This window comes from Lathyrus oleraceus, chromosome 3, assembly GCF_024323335.1.
Source record: "Lathyrus oleraceus cultivar Zhongwan6 chromosome 3, CAAS_Psat_ZW6_1.0, whole genome shotgun sequence".
Classification (NCBI taxonomy): domain Eukaryota; kingdom Viridiplantae; phylum Streptophyta; class Magnoliopsida; order Fabales; family Fabaceae; genus Lathyrus; species Lathyrus oleraceus.
In genome coordinates this window covers 235,591,379-235,615,426 of record NC_066581.1, presented here as the reverse complement: position 1 = coordinate 235,615,426, position 24,048 = coordinate 235,591,379, and the positions used below count along the sequence as shown (strand labels likewise).

Below are 24,048 nucleotides of genomic sequence, written 5' to 3'. Positions count from 1 at the left end.
CGATTTGAGAAGTCTATTATCATATTGTCCATGAATAGTTCTAAGATCACGTCAACCTTTCCTTGGGCGTGATCCAAGCTTTCCCTGCATGTTGTGTTCTAATGCTCAACATTTTCCATGATTCTTTGGTGATTGGCTTTTAGTCAAATATCGTTGTCAGGGAATTGTCGTCTTCTGGACTGGAAAGGATAAGGTGAGCTTTTTTTGGTTTATACGCATGAAATGCAAATGCATGAATGTATAAATATTTTTTTAGTTTCTAGGGAATCCAGAAATTATCGTCAATTGTAGAGTATGGAAGTAAAGACAGAAGAGGAAAATAGTATAGGAAAAGGAGAATTCTTTTAATCTATTTATTAATTGGTATGTATCTCTTTTGTATGGTTTTGTCATTTTTGAATGTTCAATAATGGCTGGCAATTTGGGATTCCCTGGTGAAGCTAGCGAAAATATACCCGAACGCATCACACGCTCGAATATACAACAAAGTTGCCATCAAACTTTATTTATTCATGAAGAAAGGGAAAATATCGATAAAACCCGGGGAAAGAGATATATGGGTAAGGAAGTCGGTTATGCAAGGGGAAGATATTAGCACCCCTAACATCCGTTGTACTCAACGGGAATCGTTTTGATTGTTCTTTCTCGAATGAGTGTAATATCTAAAGATTACTCGCGAAAGAAATAAGGGAAAAAGAAAAGAAATAGATAAAGTGCTCAGAGAGGATTAAGGCCCTCATGCCTACGTATCCTCATAGTGCAATAAGGAATTCAGAGCTTCGTAGTTCATAAAACTAATGGTGGGAGGTGAAAGAAGTGTGATAACAAGTATGGTTTGAACTAAAGGGTAATATGATTTGAACTCCAAAAAGGGATGAAATATGAACTCAAGAGTAAAACTGGTATGAACCAACAAGTGAGGGGCCTAAGGCAGGTATCACTGTATTGGAATAACCGAAAACAAAGGGAATTAAATGTCTGGTTTCACAGCCAAACAACTCTTGGTTCACAAGAAGGCACAAGATGAAGCTCAAAGGGATAATGTATTTGGCTCAAAGATATATGTATATCACATGGAGTAAATGATTCAATGATTGAAGGTTGATGATGGTTCATGAAAGATATGAACGATGCCCTAAGGTAGGGGAATAATTATGATTGTGCTTGCCAAGGATTTGCATCCTCGTGCCTATGTATTCTCACTGTGCTATAAGAAAGTCAGAGCGCTCGTAGTTCGTGGAACCACGAAAACAAAGAGATGAGACAAAGAAGTGTTTGTCTAAGCAACAAGGAATGACAAGACAAACACAACTAAAAGGGTATGATTTAAATGATGAACAATAACTTGTACCAAAAGACAATGTTAGCATGGGAAACCATAAAGGTAGATGAACTTTGAACCAAAGAGTAAACAGATAAACCAACAAGTGAGAGACCAAAAACACGGTATCACTGTATTGGGATGACCAGAAACAAAGAGAACTAAATGTTTGGTTTTATAGCACAAACAACTCTTGATACAAAAGTGGACAATTGTTCTAAAAGGTTAAGTATGGAACCCAAAGGAAAGTGTTGATTAGTACAAAGAACAATATATCACTGTAGGGAACAAATAATTTGAAATCAAAGAAGAATGGTATATTGGATCCATGAAGGAATAAACTCTAAACTGAAGAGTAAAGGTAAACTAACGAGTGAGGGGCATAAGGCATGGTATCACTGTATTAGAATAACCAAAAACCAAGGAATTAAGTGTCTGGCCATAAGCCAAACAACTCTCGGTTCACAAGGTGGACTCCAATTAAATCGTCCCAAAAGGATGTGAATAGAATCCAAGGAAAAATGATATTTGATCTAAAAAAGATGGTATTGATTAATGAATGGAGAAATAATAAGTAAGGTATGATTAATAAATAGGGTAGCTAGCGGAGAATATGAATTGTCATGCCTACGTATTCTCACCGTGCAATGAGAAAGTCAGAGCTTTCGTAGTTCAACCCATTACGAGCGGAGAGAAGGAGATATTTGAGTGATAAAGAGTTAATAAATAAGATACCTCGTGGAGAATCTGAATCCCCATGCCTACTTATTCTCATTGTACAATGAGAAAGTCAGAGCTTTCGTAGTTCAACCTACTATGGCTGACAACAAGAGACTGAGGCAAGAGAAATGATGTATTGGTTTCCAGGGTACACAATCGTTCTAGGCAGAAAAAGGAGCGCCAAGGTTCATAACCTGCTAGGCGAGGAATCACCACTAGAGTCCATAACTTCTAATGGCAAGAAACTAAACTTCCAAGGTCTATAACCTAAAAGGAAAAAAGATCAGGATGCCAGACTCCATAACTCTCAAGGCAAAGGAAATCACTGCCAAGGTCCATAACCTGATAGGCAAGGGGATTCCCAAGAGTCCATAACTCTACAAGGATACTCAAAGGGATTGTCAAGGTCTATAACCAATGCCAAAGTTTATAACTCCATAGGCACAAAAAGAGTTTTCCAAGGTCCACCACCTCATGGGGAAAAGAAATGTTGCCAAGGTATACCACCTTGAAGGCAAGAAATAATGAATTACCTGGGTCCATAACCCTACAAGGTAAATGGAATGCTAAGGTTTATCACCTCATAGTCAAGAAAAGGTTGCAAAGGTCCACAACCTAACAAGCAGGAAAGATTGAATTGATTGAAAAATGGTGTACAACCACAAAGTGCTGACATCAATAGTGTTTCACTATTGAAGTGTTTAATGATTGATGCTCGCTTGAAGAAAACTTGTCAATTGTATGATTCAAATTGCATTAAAGTCTATGAACAAAGGCGAATACATTGAGCAACTTGATCATTCATCCTGTACCCAAGGATACCCTAGACAAGGATAGGAATTCTCCACTCTCATTATTCTTTGTTACTTAAGGCTCATGACATACAACTTGAATCAGAATTGACAAGTCGCTGATAGGAGATCCCGAGTGTTGATCTTGTGTAGAAGAAGACTTAACAATCACATAATTCGAATTATGCTAAAGTCTATGAATAGAAGTGAATACGATGAGCAACCGGGTCAATCGTCCTGTACCCAAAGAAATTCAGAATGAGTTAATGGGATTCTCCACTCTCATTCATTCTATATTTCTTAAGGCTCGTGTCACACAATTTGAATTATGATTGACAAGTTTGACCTTTGTTGTGCTTGAGAAGTAGTCCACTTTGTTAACTGTGCTTGACTTGTATTGACTTGAAGTCTGAAGTCTTGACCTTGAATTTGAACCTTGAGGTTTTGCGCTCATGAGATCCAGCATATCCAATATAGATTGAGCACAATGGACTTGCCATATCAAGTGATCAAAGGTATTTTGATCATTTGACTAGGCTTGGGGGATTACAACACGATACAAAGGATTTGGTTGACCAAAGTGACCTTTGATCAACACTAATCAGTGAGATTCATAGAAATTACCTAGGCTATGTACAATCCTAAATGAATTGATCCATTAATTGAATCAAATGGTTCTAAGTAAATCTAAGCTAAGGGGTCATGCAAAAATCAAGATTTCTAAGCCCTAAGGACAAAATAGTTAATATGTGCAAAAATAAATTAATTAGGAAAATAATTTTCTAAAAACAATTTCTAATCAATAACTAATAACCTAATTATATCTAATTATGTAAAAACCTAAGTATTCTAATTATTCTAATATAACCTAATTAAAAATTAACTAAATTCTAAAAACCTAATTAATATTTATTTTAAAAGAAAATTATAATTAAATTAATTAAGGTTCTAATTAACCTAAAAATCTTAATTAATCTCATCCTCTAATTCTCCTAATTAATCCGAATCCTTAATTAAGGTCTAATTAATCATGAGAAACAAAACCTAAAAAGAATATGGATAAAAAATAAAATGAAATAAGAGGTTGTTATGGGGGTGCAGGCCCATATAATGGTGGTAAAGAGCAAGGGCAGTTCTGTCTAATGCCTTGGGCCCAGACACTCCATTGATTGAACAAAGGGGGGGTGCAATGGCTAATAATTGAAATAATTTGTTTAACACAAAATGTATAGCTCTAGAAAGAACGAGTGGGAGAGCGCTTTATGTTTAATAAAGCAAAACAAATTAAAAACCGTGGTCGGCAGGATTCGAACCTGCGCGGGCAAAGCCCACATGATTTCTAGTCATGCCCGATAACCACTCCGGCACGACCACTTTTATGTCTCGTTAATGATATAACTCCTTAACTAGTTTATAAACATAAGACATATTTACTTCGTATTCATGTGATGTAATGTACTGCGTAAACAAAATTAATAATAATAGCATAACAGTATACAATCTTATTTTAAATATAATACTACTTGTTAAGATAATGGATAGTTATATTGATTTTAAAATATAACAAATAAAATATATTTAGGGGATAACACTAATAAATATTAATTTGATATTTAAATAAACAAACAATTTGAGACATGAAAATATTATAAAAAACTATTATAATAAAATGGAAAATTTTGTTTAAAAATAAGTGATTTTGATTTTGAAACTAAGTTGATAGGGTTTGTCATATTTCTTTATTCAATCCACTCAATTTTCAATAAATTGGATTTATCATATTTTAATATCAAAATCGATTCGAATCAACTCAATTATTCACGGATTCAATTGGATTCGGGGATTATGCATAAAATAAAATAAAAAGACTTATACCACAACTTAATATAGGGAAAAAAAGACTATGCACCGACACTGTAAATTATTTTTACACTTTCAATCAATCAGAGACGTGCATCTCGCCAAATCACACATTTAATTTTAAAATAGTGGTATGATATGACAGAATGTTATAATTCTATTTGATGATGGTGTAAAGAAAGTTTACACTGACAGTGCAGTATCTTTAATCTCTTCAATATAATGTCATTTCAAATAATTAAATGAGATGAAATCCAACAAAAATTGTGAAAGGTTCTAACATCGGTTTTTTTACAAAAATAATCCACCTTTTCAAGGAAATTCCCAAAATACCCCTGGTTTCAAAAAAAATCCCAAAATACCCCACTTTTAGGAGGAGTCTCCAATTGAATTGGCGACTCCTCTTAAAACTTGAATGGAGGCGCCAATTGGATTGGCTAGGGTAGGTGCCCTAGCCAATCCAATCGGCGCCCCTGTGTAGGTTTTAAGAGGAGTCGCCAATTCAATTGGAGACTCCTCCTAAAATGCATTTTTTGTCTTATAAATAGATGCGTTGTGTGACTAATTGTTCCACATCTCATATAATCATTTGGCTATCATGTTTGGTGTTCGTCGCCGATACGGAAAGGTGATTTACGCGAGAGACAAACCTCAGATGCTGATGCCGTTTTGGAACATCACCACGTTCGATCAACTGAAGAGGGAGCTGGTTCGTTGGTTAGATGGAAAAATACCAGAAGGGGAAAAAATCAGAAGTATTGAGAGACTTGACAGTATCTTTGGTTGGGTGCGAATGAAGACTGATAAGGATGTTAGGGAAATGATGTTCGGTCGAGGCGACACCAATTTGATTGTTGTAATCAGTTAGAAATATATATGTTTTCAGATGTTTTGTACTGATGTTTGTTGTGAACCTCGTTGTAACAAGAACTTAATGATATATAATGATTGAATGTTACAGAAATACAATGTTACAAAAAGCTTAAGACCTAGATGATGCTCCTCGATTGGGACAGCTGTTCTTGTTGTGTCCTGGTTGACGACAGATACTACATAATCTTATCATTTTATCTGTGGAATCCATCTCTGTTCTGATACGTGTGCTGTTTGGCCTTCCTTTCTTCTTTCTACGCATCTCGTCATTGTGCCAAACAATATCACCTTCATATGGAGGCCAGTAATCCTCCATTGGTAGTACTGAGAAGCTTTGAGTATATACATTCATGATGGTATTGGCCTTGTACACATCAGACAAATGGTTGTAAGCGTCTTGACGAGTATAAGCACATGCTGCTATGACATGGGAGCAAGATATGCGGAAGGCCTGAAATTTTCCACAATCGCACTAACTTCTGTTTAGTCTAACAACGTAGGCTAAATTTGGTATCCCCTCATTGTGGTCCATTGTTTCCTGGACGCTGAAATTTTGTCTATGACAGTCAAAGACTGTTACAGCGTGTGTGTTAGCTTTGATGCTCTCCTCTTTCATGACCTCCATGCAACACTCACTGAATACTTGCCCGGACATTAACACTGCACTCCATCTTTCACCTCTGGTTGCGAACATAGAAGCCAACCTATAATAGGTTGATCTTACCAAGGCGGTTATCGGTAAATTTCGAATTCCTTTGAATACCCCGTTCATGCATTCCACAATGTTTGTTGTCATGTAGCCCCATCGACAACCTCTGTCAAATGCCTTTGTCCACTTCTCTACTGGTATGTTATTTAGCCATCTCCCTGCGTCTTCATTAGACAGTCTAATTTCATCACGATAATATTGAAATGACGGCTGAGTTAAAGCATACCCAGCATTCACCACCTTCTTGCGAAGATTCTTATCTTTTATAGCACGCATGAAGTTTTGTGCAATGTGTCTGATACAGTAGACATGTGTAGAAGGAGGATCATGCCATTCGTTGTCATAGTTGTTGTAGGCACTCTCAATGGCAGCATGTCTATCAGAAATCAAACAGAGATTGACTTGTGGAGCCACATGCGTTCTGAGATGTCGAAGAAAGAAACCCCATCCACCAGCCGTTTCACCTTCAATAAGAGCAAAGGCAATGGGAAAGACATTGTTGTTGCCGTCTTGTGCAACCGCCATGAGCAAAGTACCCTTGTATTTTCCGTATAACCAAGTGCCATCAATTTGAATAATAGGTTTGCAGAATGCGAAATCTTTGATGCACTGGTCAAATGCCCAAAAGAGACGGTGAAATATTCTATTACCTGTAGCACAGGTTCCGTCTGGCATCATCGTTGACAATATCTCCATAATTGCCACAGTTCCTGGGACATATGTTTTTAGTGCCCATAAAAACCGTGGCAATTCCTTGTATGAATCCTCCCAGTTGCCGAAAACTTGTTCAACAGCCTTTGTCCTTGCAATCCAGGCTTTCTTGTAAGATGGAGTATAATTATATGTTGTTCTGATATGGGATATAATTATACTCACCTTCACTGATGAGTTTTATTAACCAACGGTAGAATGTCTTGACATATCAAAGTTGCGCTTAGTTTACGGTGATCTTGTTCAACGTTAGTTGCAATGCAACTGTGCGGTGGGTCTATTGAAGCGATCTCCCAAGAGTCATTTTTCTTCTTGTAAGACGCAGCCAAACGAAACTTACAAAGCATGTTACGACATTCAATAACATACCTTCTAGAATCAGTGCGTTTCACTGTAAAGTCAGCAGAGTTGTTCATTTGGAATTTTTTGATTGCCAGAACACATTCTTCTTTGGTACGAAACATGTCTCCCACCTTTAATTCGCCTTCTGATCTCGCATACGGATTATAGAAAACATTGTTGGATGTTTCATCGTCGTGAAGATCCATATTTGTCATATGTTGAGGCGGATTATAGACATGACTAGGAGGTATTGGTGGTGGTTGATCATCATCTTCATCGTCGTTGTTCAGCATGTGATCAACCTGTATCTCGGTCTCCTCTTCTTCTACATCAACGACGTTCATTTCTGCTTCTGCTTCTGGGTTGACGTCATCTGACCATTGTCGATCATCTTCACCAGATTCATCATGACCGGTTAGTTGAGACTGTTGAGATGGTATACATTGGTGAAGAGTAATGTACAACTCAATACATTTGTAGCCTGAATGTTCATGACTAACAAACATGTATTCAACATCTTCATCGTCTCGTACCTTAAGGAGGAAATACTTGCATTGACCATTCTCAAAAAATATTGGATTTTGATATGTGATCTTTGACACAATACCCGATCCTATAAAGGATTGTATTCTTTTTTCAAATGCAAGAAGGTTGCATTTCTCTTGATCGTGGGTCTAATGGTATCGGTGTTTTGAAAACATAAACCATGTAGCTCAGACTCGTATGTTTCACCGTTGCAGTGAACGTTGACACTGTATAATGATGAAGTTGACATTGTGCAGATGAAAACTATTTTCTTACTGCAGATGAATGTGAGTGAAGTGTCTTGGATGTTGATAGTAAGACACTTAAATAGATGAGTGAAGTGTCTCACATGCTAGCTAGTTCGGAGTGACGTGTCGCACATGCAAGCTACTCCGAAATGACGTGTCGCACATGTAAGATACTCCGAAATGATGTGTCAACCATGCAAGCTACCAAGAAGTGACATGTGCAGCATGCAAGAGACAAGACAGCCACGTGTCAGACATGCAGACACACACTCCAAATGGATTGGCGCCTCCACTTATTCCTTGCACATGGGCGCCAATTCAAGTGGAGACACCATGCATTCAAACCTCGAAACCAAGAAATCAGACCTAGGTCTTGCATGCATGTCCCTATGGAGGCACCAATTTGAATGGCGACCCCTCTTAAAGGTTGTACATGGTCGCCAATTCAAATGGAGACACCATGCAAGCACAACTTTTCATGCTCCCATCCATTTTCCTATAAATACATCCACTCCATCAACACTTCTACCACACCATCACTCTCACTACTTCTTCTACAATACTTCTTCTACAATTTCATCTGCAACAACTTCTTGTAGTTTCATCTACACCAACCCCCCGACAAAATGTTTATCCTCACAATGGGCGAAGCACATAGAGGAACGGTTGCAAACATCGCAACATATGTAAGTTTTTTCTTTTGTTAACTTTTTATCTTTCATCTTCACCAACCCCCTTTTATTTTGACATACCAACTTAGTCAAGTTTTTTATTCTTTCTTTTATAGGATGTATCAAGGTTCCGAACTCGGGTCCACGAACATGTCCATATGGACCCGATGATTCAACCTTATGTTGAAGTCGCCGGTTTTGGTCATATTAGCAAGATTTTGTCTTGGTCCATAGATAACAAATTCATTCTAGCTTTATACGAAAGATGGAGACCAGAAACGCACACATTTTGGTTCCCAACCGGTGAGTGTACCGTGACGTTAGAAGACGTCTACATGCTTTTAGGACTACCCATTAAAGGTAAGGTTGTTAATGGTAAGACCAACTATGCAAATTCAATTTGCATGGAGCTCTTAGAGACTGATTTGTTAGATGATAATGCAAGAGGTCAAGGTATACTACTCTCACGCCTTAAGTTGTACTATAATAGTTTATACTTAGATGAGCATTCTACCGAAGATGCTTGAATAATAAAAACTAGGTGTTACATTATGCTGTTAATTGGCTCATTTTTATTTCCCGAAGATAGTGGTTCTAGCATGCATATTATGTACTTACCTCTACTTAGACATGTAGATAGAATAGGAAGTTATAGTTGGGGATCTGCTTGTCTAGCCTATCTATATAGCTCCTTGTGCAAAAACTCACACAAAGACAGATCTACATTTTCTGGATGTGCTGTTTTGCTACAAGCATGGGATTGGTCAAGACTACCGTCTCTAGCACCGGTCAATAACAACCCTTTCACATTTCCGTATGCACAAAAGTAAGTTGTTTAAATTGCTATATCTTTACTTACTTCTTTAAAGTTTATTACCCCTAACTAAATTTTTTTGACTTTTTGGTGTAGATGATCTGCACGTGGTATGAGTTACAACAGATGTCCAAGACATTGTATTACTCAGTATCGCAACCTGTTGGATCACCTTCGACCGACAGACGTAAGCAAAATAACTTAATTATTTCATTATATTTTGTTAACTTTTTCTACATTGATTATAATCCTATCTTCTTTCACATTTCAGTTCATTTGGCGTCCATACCTTAATTTGGATCATGACCATGAGGCCAACGTTGAAGACGCAGCTGTATGGACTGCATGCACACCGATAATATGGTTCATAACTGTGAAGATGCACAACAGTGATCGTGTGAAGCTGCAGTTCGGTATGCTCCAGAATATCCCAGATCCCCCAGCTAGCCTAGGAAAATGGCATCTGCGTAAAGTTAACGACCAATGGAACTTCAATCCATAGCAAAGCTTCGCAAGATCGGAGTGTCGCAAATGGAAGCACCGTCATGACCATGTGTTAACTGACGCAGTCGTGCCAACTGAAGAAAAACCAAGTCGTACTTATATGGCATGGTACAAATATGTTGGTTTTCAGTTCATCGCCGAGGATATGTACCTATACGACCCACGTCAGGCAACTTACGCACCAGAAGGATCAACATCTAACCCCCAACAACATTGTCAGCCCGGTTACTCACAACCCCCTATCCGTCAAACTTTCTGTTCCACAAACACACAAACATACAACCAAAACATGCCATTCACCCAACCCCTATACCAAGAGCATACCCCATACCATCACCAACAAATTGACCATCAACCTGAGACCTAACATCGCTTCGCACCCACCCCATCACCCTACCAAAGTCGCCTTAGCCAAAACACCAACCGCCCCTCCTCCTACCGTAGCCAAGAAGCCCAAACATCACAAAACCAAAACATCCAACAACCCTATCTCTACCAAATACCCCAACAACCTTTCCAACCTTTCCTCGACGCATCGTTCACACCCATGTCTCCCTTCAACCGTCCCGGTCGCCCATCCATGAGTCAACCAAATCCCAACTTCTCTGGCATGGGTCATGAGCTCAGCTACGGCGGTACACCATCGATGCATACTGAAGACTATGCCGACTTGTCTGAATACCTCAACGGACCTTCTCTTGTAGTTGGTAGTGACGCTCTTGGCCCCTCAGATGATCAAACACCAGTGCAAAATCGTCAACGTGGGTTAGGGCCAAGGGTTAAGGTAGCTAGAGGATGTGGGACCGGAGGTCGGTTAGGTGATCTCGGTCATCACCATTAGATTTCTTTGTGTAAACGCTAAACTTTATTAATATCAAGTGGTCTTATATCAAATTTATCTTTCACTTATACCATAAAACACAAAAAAAATGCATTTTAGGAGGAGTCTCCAATTGAATTGGCGACTCCTCTTAAAAACCTACACAGGGGTGCCAATTGGATTGGCTAGTGCACCTGCCCTAGCCAATCCAATTGGCGCCTCCATTCAAGTTTTAAGAGGAGTCTCCAATTCAATTGGCGACTCCTCCTAAAAGTGGGGAATTTTGGGAATTTTTTTGAAACCAGAGGTATTTTGGGAATTTCCTTGAAAAATAGGGTTATTTTTGTAAAAAAAAACCTCTAACATCAGCCGCAATAAAAAGTTTCGAACAAGAACAACAGTTAAAGGTTCCGGCAGTAGTAGGAAAAAGTTCCACCAACAACAATAGTTAAAGAAAAACTAAGATACCTTCAGTTTTTTTCTAAAAACACATAAGATACGTTCATTATTTTTTAAAAGAAAAATATATATTTAGTTAATTATTATAAATGACTGAAAAATATAATAATAATAATAATAATAATAATAATAATAATAATAATAATAATAGGTTCTGAGGTTTAAAAATTAAAATTCAATACTCCTAATCAAATCTATGTGAGTTGTTACAAATTGGATTGAATATACATGTAAATGAACGAGTCTAGATAATTAATGAATTGATTTAATTTGAATAGACGGATTAAAATATCAACTCGTATCTATAAACATTTCTAATTATTGATCTTAAATAATTTTTAATTTGAATAATATAATTTTTAAGTATAATAATTTTGATTCGAAACAATAATGCAAACTAAAAGTGAAAACAAGTTCGCAACATATACCTTACTAATACTATTAATTATTATTATATAAATAATTAAGTTGTTATTGACAAATTTAAAATTTGTTGAAGAAGTTCAAATTCCACACAAAATTAACATTACTTGATAATTTGACAAAATCAAAAAAATTATGAATCTTCCAAAACACGGAAGACCGACAAAGATCATAAGATAATGGGATAAGATTGCCTATTAAAGTATAAGAAACCGAAAGACATTTGAATAAATTGTGTGTTTAAAAAGTACTATTATATATAAAGAGTGATTACAGCTAAATATATGTTATAGTCGATGTGAGACAATTTTATATACAAATACTTTTAACACTTCCCCTCAAACTGTATCATATATGTTGTATGAGTCGAGCTTGTTACAAATATAATCCACTCGAGAACCCCTAAGAGACTTTGTAAATATATCAACTAATTGATCTTCGGATTTTACAAAATATGTGGTGATTTCTCCTGATAGTATATTGCCATTTACATAATGACAGCCTATTTCTATGTGCTTGGTTCGTTCATGGAAAACTGGACTAAATATAATGTGGAGTGTTGTTTGATTATTGCATATGAGTTTTGTTTTATGAAGATCTCCTATCCTAAGTTCTGAGAGTAAAATTTTCAGCCATGCAAGTTCCTTTGAGGTTGTTGTCATAAACATGTTGATATTGGGATTTCTCTGGAATTTGGTTATTGCCTTGCTTATGTTGTTGCACCATTTTTCTTTGACATGGTCGCTTGCTTGCAGGTACCCATTAGTGAACAGTTTGGAAACTAGTTCGAAATGCCCGATGGATTGTTTGCTACAGGTGATAACTTGCTGCAAAATTGATGGTTTGTGACACTTCTTGACATGGTTTCTGCAGGGTCATTTGGTAGCTAGTGTTGCAGTCGCCTGGCTTGGTTATGCATTCTGCAGTTGGGTTCTCACTTGCTTATGGTTTTGACTTATGTCATACCTTGGCTAGGTTTGAACAAGCTTCTGACTTAGCTCATGTTTTGATGGTGCAACTTTGATGTGTATTCTGCAGGTATGGTTCTGACTTGTTTATGTCCATTATTATGCCTTGCTTTCTGAATTTGCTTCTAGTTCATGTAGGTCATGGTTTGATGCCTTTCTTGTAGGTCATATGCACATGGAGGGCGGTTGGACAAGGCAACATGATATCAAAATTGGAATTTTGAAGCAACATGTACAAATGGTCAACCAAAGGATCGAGGTGAATTTTGAAGATAGGATTAGAATTAAGATTGGGGATTTAGGATGAAAGAAGGTTGGGTTGACTTTGGTCAAAGTTGGCAAAAAATTCAACTATTGACCAAAGTCAACACTTCGTCAAAGTTGCCAAATTTTGTAGTTTTTCATGTAATGGACATTTTATGATTATGTAATGAATGACATTTGCTTATTTGAATGAAATTGGATTGGTATTTGAATTGATCTTGATTCTTGAAATGAATGAATTTGATGCTTGTACATGAACATTGAATCTTGTATGACCATGATACTTGTAATGGATTGAAATGGATGAATAGGTGAACTAAATGATGAACTTGAACATGTATGACTTGAACATGAATTGAATTAACCATGATCATGACTTGTAATTTGAATGGAATCAAGACTTGTAATTTGAATGGAATCAAAACAAAGATCCATGAATGAACCATGAAAGGATGACATATGACAAATCTTGAATGAATCCCTTTAGGCCAAAAATGGACAATGACATGATCTAACCAGAGATCCATGGACACAACACCAAGCAATGACAATGGAATGAAGTGAGCTTGAACAACATTGACCATATGAAATAGCAAGGCATATACTAGGACTAGGCATGAGGATGATCTAGATTAAATGATATGGAATGAATGGAAGCGGATGAAAGTTGTGGAGCCATGTACTTAGGCGTAAACCAATGGACATAAGCACAAGATGGATGGAATTAACACCACGAAACCAACATGAATGAGCCATGAACAAGAGACTATTGAATGAATCTTAACCAAGCAAATGAAATCAAGCACCATGAATGATGAAGAGTCAAATGAAATTAGGTTTAGGAGCCCATATAATGAGTGTTAGACACAATTAGGGTTTATGAGGCCATGATCAAGTGGGAACCACCAAATTAGGGTTTTTACTTCACAAAGAAGCCACATTTGAATCATCAATGATAAGCACATACACAAACCTCAAGAGCTACCTCCAATTAGGGTTTGGTTGATTGAGCCACCTCAAATTACTGAAAACCCTAATTTCCATTAGGTACAAGCACCAAGCTTTGAACCCAAGATACATGTTCTCTTGTATTGAACCATGCTTATGTTGGTGTAAGCCTTAGAGGCCAATACTTTTGGTACTTGTATCGAACTATTTATTAATAATAAAAGGCTTGTTCTTTATTATGTTTGTCTAATAAAGTCCCTAGGATAGATAGTCCGTTTAATGTATCAAGTGTGACTTAATCATGAGATCACATTAAACATAAGGACACTATTCTTAAAGTATCCATAGTCGAGCTTTATTGTGAAGTGGGATAACATTAAAGCATTAAGACTATTATGTATATAGACTGATGATCACATCTCATGGATCATGGATAAGGAGTTATCAAGTCTTAAACATAGGTATGAATATTAAGAGTAATATTTATACTGGATTGACCCGCTATGAGAATACTATATAGAATGTTATGCAAAGTGTCATAAATTATTCTCATGGTGATAATGGTGTATACCACCCTTATGTAACACCCCTTTTTCTACCCCAAATTATTTAACATATAATCAGAGTAAATAAGCACGCATATAAAGAAAAGGGCGTCACATCGACGTTTTCGAAACTTAAAACTTTCAAAAACCAACAATACACCTGGTCATTCAAAATAACACATTTCATTCAACATGAATATTCAAGCAATATGCGTTCGCAACGGAAATTAAAGAATACTCATGTATTTCATAATATGATCCATGTCCCATACCATGATCATCTCTCAATAATCACTTCAAATAAAATAAACCAATTAATGACATAAAGCATATCAAAATAAGATACAAGTTCAATACCACTAATCTACCCAGTGTTACATGACCAGAGCATTGACTCAATACCTAATTTCAAACTAAATACGGAACTCTTCAGCTAATCTTGAGCGAGCTACCGTCCACCTACTCCAGCAATACTACTCTGTAGTATCTGCACGATACCCATGTAAAGGTAACATTCAAACAGAAAGGGTGAGAATTCCAAATCATTATGAAATAGTATAATAAGGCACTATGAATCAAAACAACAATTCAAGAATTCATCACACTTTGTATTATTATATCACGGATATTAACAAACAATCATCTCACATATGTCAAACGTACATCGCATTCACATCAATACATGCATTCAATGATCACATAACTATAAACGACTCAATGCAAGACAAGGTGACTCCATGCATGCGATACCTCAATGTGAACTCAAAGTTTCACCGCTTTCCGATTCAATATCTAGAATCCAAGCCACGCTTCCGATCCGGACAAGACCAAAGCCCTACGTCTGTTTCCAATGAAGGATCACCGCTTAAATACTACGCCTAATCCCAATTAAGGATTAACGTCTGCTACGTCTGTTTCTAATGAAGGATCACCGCTTAAATATTACGCCTAATCCCACTTAAGGATTAACGTCTGCTACGTCTGTTTCCAATGAAGGATCACCGCTTAACCACTTCCACAATGAAGCCAACCATGCTATGAATGAATGCACACATACCAACACACATGCAATTAAGACCATCTATATACCGTCTTAACATCCCACATATCACCATGACTCACAATTGGTACATATACACATTCATCACAACACATCAATTACGATTACATATACACATCCATAACCATAAATCATTCACAATTCAATAATGGTATACATACACATTCATACAATATATTATTCACCAATATAGGCCAATCATCAAATATGTACACATAGATTTCATTCCAAAACGCACACAACATTTAAATATCAATTTTTCACTTTTCAAACAGTGTTAACCGGTTAACGCAAAACAGAATGCGCTTCTTGGCAATTTTTAACAGTGTTAACCGGTTAACGCCCTGGGTTAACCGGTTAACGCAAGACAGAATGTAATTTTTTTAATATCGTAACAGTGTTAACCGGTTAACACCCTGGGTTAACCGGTTAACGCAAAACAGAATGCTGTTCCTGCGCTAACAACGAACAGAATGCAGATTTCTCCGCATTTTTCATCGTTGGAGGACTTCCGGACCTCCGATTTTGATTCCGTAAAAAGCTACACGTTCAGAAAATTATGACTCATCCAATTATATATTCATTCACAATTTTAGCATAATTTAATCATCACAATTCAAGAGTATTTATCAATACTTAATAATTCCAAAACCATGCCAATTAAGGATTTCAACCTAAATCATGTTCCTACCCATTGACCCAATTATACCAACCCATAATAATAAGGAGTCCCCCCCTTACCTTGTCAATTTGATGGAAACATTGACTCCTCTCGTTTTTCCTCTCCTCTTTCTCTATTGCTTTCAGTGCTCAAGTGAATTATCATTCTCACTTCCTTCACTCTTACTATTTATAATAGTATTCTAGTTGGGCTTAAATCATCTGATTTAATCACTAGGCCCAATAATACCTAATATTTAAATACCTCTATTTAACTTCAAATAATTAACCACTCACTATACAATTAGGTTAATAATTAATTATTTAATTATATCTCATATCAACTAAATAATTAATTACCACACTAATTAAATTAATTAAATCCATTATTATACTACCTCACAACCACTTAATTACTTAACACTCCAAATAATTAAATATAATATAATAAAAATAATATAATAATTAATTCCTAAAAATTGGGCTGTTACACCTTCGACCTGAAACCACTATGGACCCTAGATGTAGAATCGAGAGCCTTATTGCTGATCAAATATTGTCCGTAACTGGATGACCATAAAGACAGTTGATGGGTACTCCACGAAGCATGCTAAGGGACATGAGTGACCTAGATGGAATTTGTCCATCCTGCGTAACAAGATAAATGTCTATGGCCCAATATTGAACTAGACAAGGATGACACGGTTTATGCCTTGTGTTCAATATAGACATAAGGGCAAAAGGGTAATTGTACACATAAGTATTATCACAAAAGGATTTGTCAAATCACATGACATTTTCGTGTCTTGAGTAGCAGTGATGTGTTGCTAGATACCTCTCACTGTTTATTATGTTAAATACGTGATTTGATATAATTGCCAATGCCGCGAAAACCTACAAGGTCACACACAAAAGGACGGATTGATGAAAGATAGAGTAACTAAGGAATACCGTAATGTACGGTGCCCTTAAGTGAATTGTAAAACATCGTAAGGTACGGTGTACTTAAGTAGAATACGAAATATGGTAAGGTACCACGCGCTTAAGTGATTTTGGCATATTATAAGATATGGGTCACATACATTTGAGTGGGTCTTTTAGCTTGCAGCCCACACAAGTGGTTCTATAAATAGAACCCTTGTGTAGAAGCATTAGTGCAGTTGCAATTTCGTGTCTCTCTCTCTCTCACTCAAAGCCTTCATTCGTAGCAGCTAGCATTGAGATTGAAGGAATCCGTTCGTGTGGACTGAGTAGAGGCGTTGTCATTGCTCAACGTTCGTGATTGCTCCGTAGATCTGCATCAAAGGTTACAATCGCCATAAGAGGTAACGATTCTATCACTGATCATGCCCATTCGTAAGGATCACTAAAGGAGAAATTTTAAATTTTGTTGCGTTTTGAATCGCTCTTCTCCTTCAGCTTATGCAAATGGAATGAATGATCATAAGGATATGCAGATGATTAGAGTTAGTAGACCTAGATGAACATTGTGAAGGATATGGTGAATTTTGGTGTATGACAATGAGAACAAATATGCATTTTAAACCAAAACATTAAAATACTTTAATACAATGGTCATTTTTTAATTTCATCATTTTGATACGCCTTTCTACTTTTCCTCTCTAACAAGACACCGTTTTTTTTAACTTTCTATCCTTTGTGCTTCTTTTCCTTTGTCTTTCAACTATAACAAACAAATTGTTAAGGTGATGTGCCTTGTTATTCTTATTTTTCTGTCTGTCTTCAATAATTTGACTTCTCTACATAAATATTTAAAAGAAATTGTCATTAGTTACCGAAATGCTTGGAACCATAGTTGGGATACTGATCGAATAGGGTATGTGTGGTTCTTAAACCAATCTAAATTAATTCATATATTATATATTTGTGGTTCTTAAAATCATTTTTATAAAATTGATTTATTATTGTAAAACCGAATTTATATCGGTTCAGTTTAAAACCAATTCTTAACAAAAACTGATTTCCTATATAAACCAAATTTAAAATCGTTTTTTTTCAAAACCAATAATATAAAAGTATTTTTTTTTCTTTAATCATTTATTATTGCTTTAATCAATTTTTTTAATAAGTGTGCATGGTTAACCACAGATTTGGTATGATAACCTAGACCTTTTACACTAGTTACAATGTAATACTCAGGCATATAGTACGTCATTCAGCTCCGTCATATTTCACATGAATTTAATGGAAAAAGATACATGGAAAAAATATAACAGTGATGCTCAATATTTAAATAATTTAATATTTTCTTTTTTGAAAACAAATCTAAATTTTATAACTTTCAAATTTTTAAAATGTTAAACATTTTAAACACTTTTTATTCCGTATTTATCACATTTAAAAAAAATGTTACATACTAATTTTATTTTTAATTATTTATTTTTAAATTGTACTATTTAAATATTGTTATATTTATTAATTTTAAATTTTGATTTTTTATTTCACATTTATGACAATAAATGGATACCAAAAAAATTATTTATTGCAATTTAGACTGCAATATAAAATTTACTATGTTAAGTTAGATTGAGATTGGACTGTGGTTGAATGAGTTATAAATCATAATTATTTTTTTATTTATATAGGAATAATAATGCACAAGATTCCTCTAAACCTATGTTTTTTTTAACCGATTTTTCGATTTAAATTTTGATTTTTCTACAATCTAGTTTTCAGATCCAAACATATCAACTAGAATTTCAGTTCCTATCCAACCAATTGAATTGTACAGAATCTTTAATATTATTATGACTATGAGTATTATTTAAAATTGTTATAATTAATAAATAATTAAATAAAATTTAACTATTTTTTATTTTATTTTTTATTACTATATATATGAGATAATTAAATATAATAAATATTATGAGATAGAGTCTCATTTATGTTAACCAAATACCTAAAGAAGAGAATTTATATAGTATATATTAAGATGGCTTGTGATCATATTTGGTGGCTCATATTTGGTGGCCAACCTAAGAGAAGAGTGAAAAGAAGAAAGAGTGAGAAGGACCAATGGTTCAACCATGAATCAAATGATACAAATGTCATAGTTTTCTTCATGATATTAAAGCGACTATCTCAACTTCAAAGGGCAGTATGAAAATGTTGCTCCCAATCTCAACCTTGAAAATGTAAGAGTTAAATATAAAAATGCCTAGTTTTCCTTCTGTTTCTTAGAGTTGTACCAGCTGGCATGGCTGTTTAGTAAGGGTGTATGTTAACTCTTGGTGAGTGTAGGTTAAAAAACTCTATATAACTCTTGTATCAAAACAGAATTTCAAAACTAGTCTAGAATGCAATGCAATTCTGCAACACATTTATCAGCAAAACAACCATTATCAGGAATTTGATAGTTATGAATTATACTATCTTCCTTAGTTACAGGCACAACATTCACATATATTTCCACAATTACATGAACATTAACAACAGCACTGTTGGTGTTTGGTGTTCTCTCTACACTTATTTTCTTTTCTTGATTTTCCCATTTATAGAGGTAACCTTGTGGAACATGAATTCCTCCCCATTTAAGACAATTTCAAATGAACAATTTCTATCCCATTTTGTCGGTTTGGTTGCTTCAACAATGAAGTTGTGAGATTCAAAGAGAATTCCAAGTGCTCAAATCCATGTATAATCTCTTGGTCTACCTAAGGGAAGGGAGGCTTGACTTAGAAAAGTGAGCCAAAGGTCAACAATTTATTTGTACTTAGTGTTTTCTTTCAATGACATCATTTTGGTGGTGAGTTTGGAGACAATTAAGTCTATGAGTGATTCCTAGGTTTTTCTTAAGGTACTAAGGAGATCTTATAGGGAATGTATTGGGTTTGCCTATAAAAGCTAAATCTGATGCCTTCCTTATTTTTAAACAATTTAAAGTTTTGACTGAGTTGTAACTAGGTCACCCGCTCAGGACATGTCCAGGTAGGTGTTGGAGTGACCATAACTAAAGGGATAACCACTAGCATTTGGACCATTGTTGGGAGTTCCATGTGAGAATGGAATATAAGAGTTGGTGTAATTTGCAGAAAAACTCCTGATAATTCAAAGGAATTGTGGCCCAGAAAATCTGAATAAAACAATTCCAGCAAGAAAAGGCTAGATGACCAAATTTAAAACAAATCTTACATTGAATATAAGAGAAATAATCCCCCTTATCATGTCATGACCTCTTCCATTTCTTCCTCCACGGCCACAATTAGAGCCAATTTGAGACGTATCGGGACTAGTGGATGGTGGTGCAGAGGATTGAGGTGCAAGTTGATCGCTACTAGGTTGGGAAGGAGATGCATGAACAAGGTTTAAGAGATGCAACCTCTTCAACAATTATGTTCTTGAACTTGTCAAGACGAATTTCATGAACAAGTAAAAGTGCCACAAAATCATCAATATCAATAGTTTCAAACTCACGACAACATAAATAACAGAAATAACAGAAACAACTTGTTGATTAATAGGTTCAGGATCTCCAATTGATACTCTAGGTTATCAATGAGAAGATGAATATGTAGTAGGTATTCTTGAACAATACGATTTTCAAGAAACGTGAACCGTAATTCAACATGTAATTGTTGTGCCATAGCACGCATTTGTTTTTGAAAAAAGTCAAGAAGTTTACCGCATAGTTCATAAGAATGAGCACATACAAGAACACGGCCAAAAATCTAACTAGAATGCATTGGATTGAAGCCACAAGAAGCGTTTGATCAAAAATCTCACTAGAGAGCATGGGTTGAAGCCACAAAATAAACATTTGAGCACTTTTCCATTCCTATGGAAACTTGCAGGTCTGGAATATTCCATCCATTGATATGCAAGTTTCCCTAAGGAATTTACACCTAAGGGTAAGAACATAGGCCGTTCAAATGTTCTAATGCCTAGGAAAGGGCATATCGAGCAGTTGAACGAAATTCTTAATCACTTATGTCTTGGCAGAGAGAAGCATACACGCATGTCTAGATACAATTATTTACATGTAATGTATGCCATGAGTCAATCCAAATTTTCAAATCAAGTGTTAAACAAATAATAACAAAAGGAACAAAAGGGGACAGGGTGCAACAAGAGTTATACTAGAAAATTTTATATCCAATTACAAAATTGCAAGGAAACGTCATCAGAATGTAACGTAGGGATCAACAAACAAATGAATTATTCGTTTAACAAGCCAGAATCAATTGGAAAGAATATATGGAAAAAAAAAATAAAACAATCATATGAACAATTTTAAACACCATTTATTAAAACTAAAATTCATTACATTTCATCAACAATCTCCAGATAAACCCTAATTTAACAAAAAAAAAAACAAATTAAACCTAACAGGGAGGTACCATATCACATAATTCAAGAACTGGTGAATTTGGTGACGGCCTTTGTACCCTCGGAAACGGCGTGTTTGGCCAATTCACCAGGAAGTACCAATCTAACAGCGGTTTGAATCTCCCTTGAAGTAATAGTTGGCTTCTTGTTATACCTAGCCAAACGAGAGGATTCTTGAGCTAGTTTCTCGAAGATGTCGTTGATGAAACTATTCATGATTCCCATAGCCTTGCTGGAGACTCCGATATCAGGATGAACCTGTTTCAAAACCTTGAAGATGTAGATCTTGTAGGTCTCAACGCTCTTCTTGGATTTCTTCTTCTTCTTGTCGCTTCCTCCTTCCTTCGAGATCTTCTTCTCAGCCTTAGGTTTCTTCTCTGCAGGGGATTTCTCTGCTGCGGGTTTCTTCTCGGCTGGCTTCTTCTCGGCCTTTGTTGGAGCCATTGGTGATGTTGGTTGAATTGATGGGTTGGTCGTAGGAAGAAAAGAGAGGTTGATACAGAGATGGAGTGTTGAATGATTTGTGAGGAATGAAGAGAATATATATATAGGATTATGAGAAGAGTTCTGATTGGAATAAACTGCACTGTGCGGATCGATGACGTGTCGTATTTATATTTCGTTGATTGATATTGCTCTTACTGACCGTGGAGATTGCATTTTATTCGTTGATAAAATACTACGAGATTGCCACTTATTTGAGAATTTTACCTTCTGCTGCAACGTCTACTACACCTTCGCCCCTACATATTTTCGATAATTCAAGTTTACTCTTCTCATAATTTATATTTTTGAAATTTTTGCAGTTTTTTTAAAAAAATATTATTAATTAATCATTATCAACTTATCATTCAAGAGAAAAAAAAGTAAATATGGAGTGCATTATAAATAATACATCAAATATTTATATTAAATGTGGTATATATTGTGTATATATAAATTATGGTATTTTATATATGGTCTTATTCTATTAAATGAGATATATTATACAAAATGAAATACGTTGTCTATTGGATTGACATGCCTTTTCACCCCTTAAAAATTAGTAGGTTAAAAATGTTTTGTTAGTAGAAAAAAAAACTAATGTAGATGGAAATAAAAGGATGAAAGATCCTTTTAAGCTTAAATATGTTCCTAGTGGTCGTAGTTGGCATTAGGGTTATATTTGGTATTCATTATCATGATCTAACAACAAAATTAGGTGGTTCTGATATTGTTGGTCACTTAATCATGTGAAAGATTGATTGTGAATGATATGACGAAACACCACATGGCACCGAGGTTTATAATTGGTGTATTGAAATATCATAATCCATAATGCAGAAGAATGTCACGCAAGCGTACAGAGCACAAGATACACATCATTTTACTACGAGAGATCCATACACCAAAATGCAACCCCCTTGAGTTTAATTCACAGTGGGAAACATGTGTATTGGACAAGAATTACGGAAGGTTCTGATGTTCAGGGGGATGTATTTTGGACACGTCGTGATTCAGTGAAACTTTTGAATATGTTTCATTTGATGCTAATGTTCGACTCCATGAACAAAACCAATAGATATCAACTCCCACTACTTGAAATTTTAGGTGTTACATCAACAAAGTTGACCTTATGTGTTAGGTTTGCTTAGTCGGAACCTGAATGGGAAACTATGTTGACCTTCTGTGCTACATCAACTAGAGATTCTTATGGAGTTATTTAGCTCGAAGATGTTGATTTTCAAGGTTACGATAATTGATTGACAACTTACTTTGATGAATGCAATTGAAATTCTTTTTCCAACATCATTTAACATGTTATGTATACTTCACATTGTTTAAAATGTTTGGGCAAAATGCAAGTTGCTCGATGAGGATAAGAGACAAGAGTCAATGACAGGTTTATGGAGTAAGATTATGTATTCTAAGCGGGTGGTGGAATATGAGCAACACTTGCAACATTTTAAGCTAGTATGCGTTGACATCCCATATTATGTCGATTATATTAATCAAGCATGGTTGTTTATCTACAAGAAAATTTTAACTTTTCGAAACAAAATTTAGAACTAGAATATTATTTTAATATTAAAAATAAGTGATATTTTATTTTACCGAGTTCTGTCAGAACAACGGTCCTCACATCCCGAAATCTAAGAGTTTAGCCGAACATAATTATTAGAATTGACATACTACTACTGAATTGTAAATAAACCAATCTGAACATAAAATTTATTTGATTTTAGAATAAAAACAGTGGTTTTATATATATATATATATATATATATATATAATATATATATATAATATATATATATATATATATATATATATATATATATATATATATATGGTATTGAGCAGTACGAAGAACAAAAATAAAAAGTAGTAACAATATTAATAATAATAATAGTGCAGAATGAAGACAAATATTAAAAATTGATAAATAAATTGGAACCTGCAAATAAAATCTGGAAGCAATAAAAT

General features: G+C 35.3%; 1 protein-coding gene and 1 non-coding gene across 2 annotated transcripts; both read right to left on the bottom strand.

The window, feature by feature from the left end:
- Positions 1–4,124: 4,124 nt before the first annotated feature.
- TRNAS-AGA (transfer RNA serine (anticodon AGA)) lies at positions 4,125–4,206 on the bottom strand. The gene has a single exon. It is a non-coding gene; the product is annotated as a tRNA-Ser (tRNA).
- Positions 4,207–21,477: 17,271 nt separating this feature from the next.
- LOC127126562 (probable histone H2B.3) lies at positions 21,478–22,119 on the bottom strand. Its single transcript, XM_051055509.1, has one exon. The coding sequence runs from the start codon at positions 22,024–22,026 to the stop codon at positions 21,607–21,609; it is 420 nt and encodes a 139-aa protein (XP_050911466.1). The 5' UTR covers positions 22,027–22,119; the 3' UTR covers positions 21,478–21,606.
- Between the last annotated feature and the right edge of the window lie 1,929 nt (positions 22,120–24,048).

Coding starts and splice junctions, on each gene's coding strand:
- LOC127126562 (XM_051055509.1), bottom strand. CDS start 22,026: ATGGCTCCAACAAAGGCCGAGAAGAAGCCAGCCGAGAAGAAACCCGCA.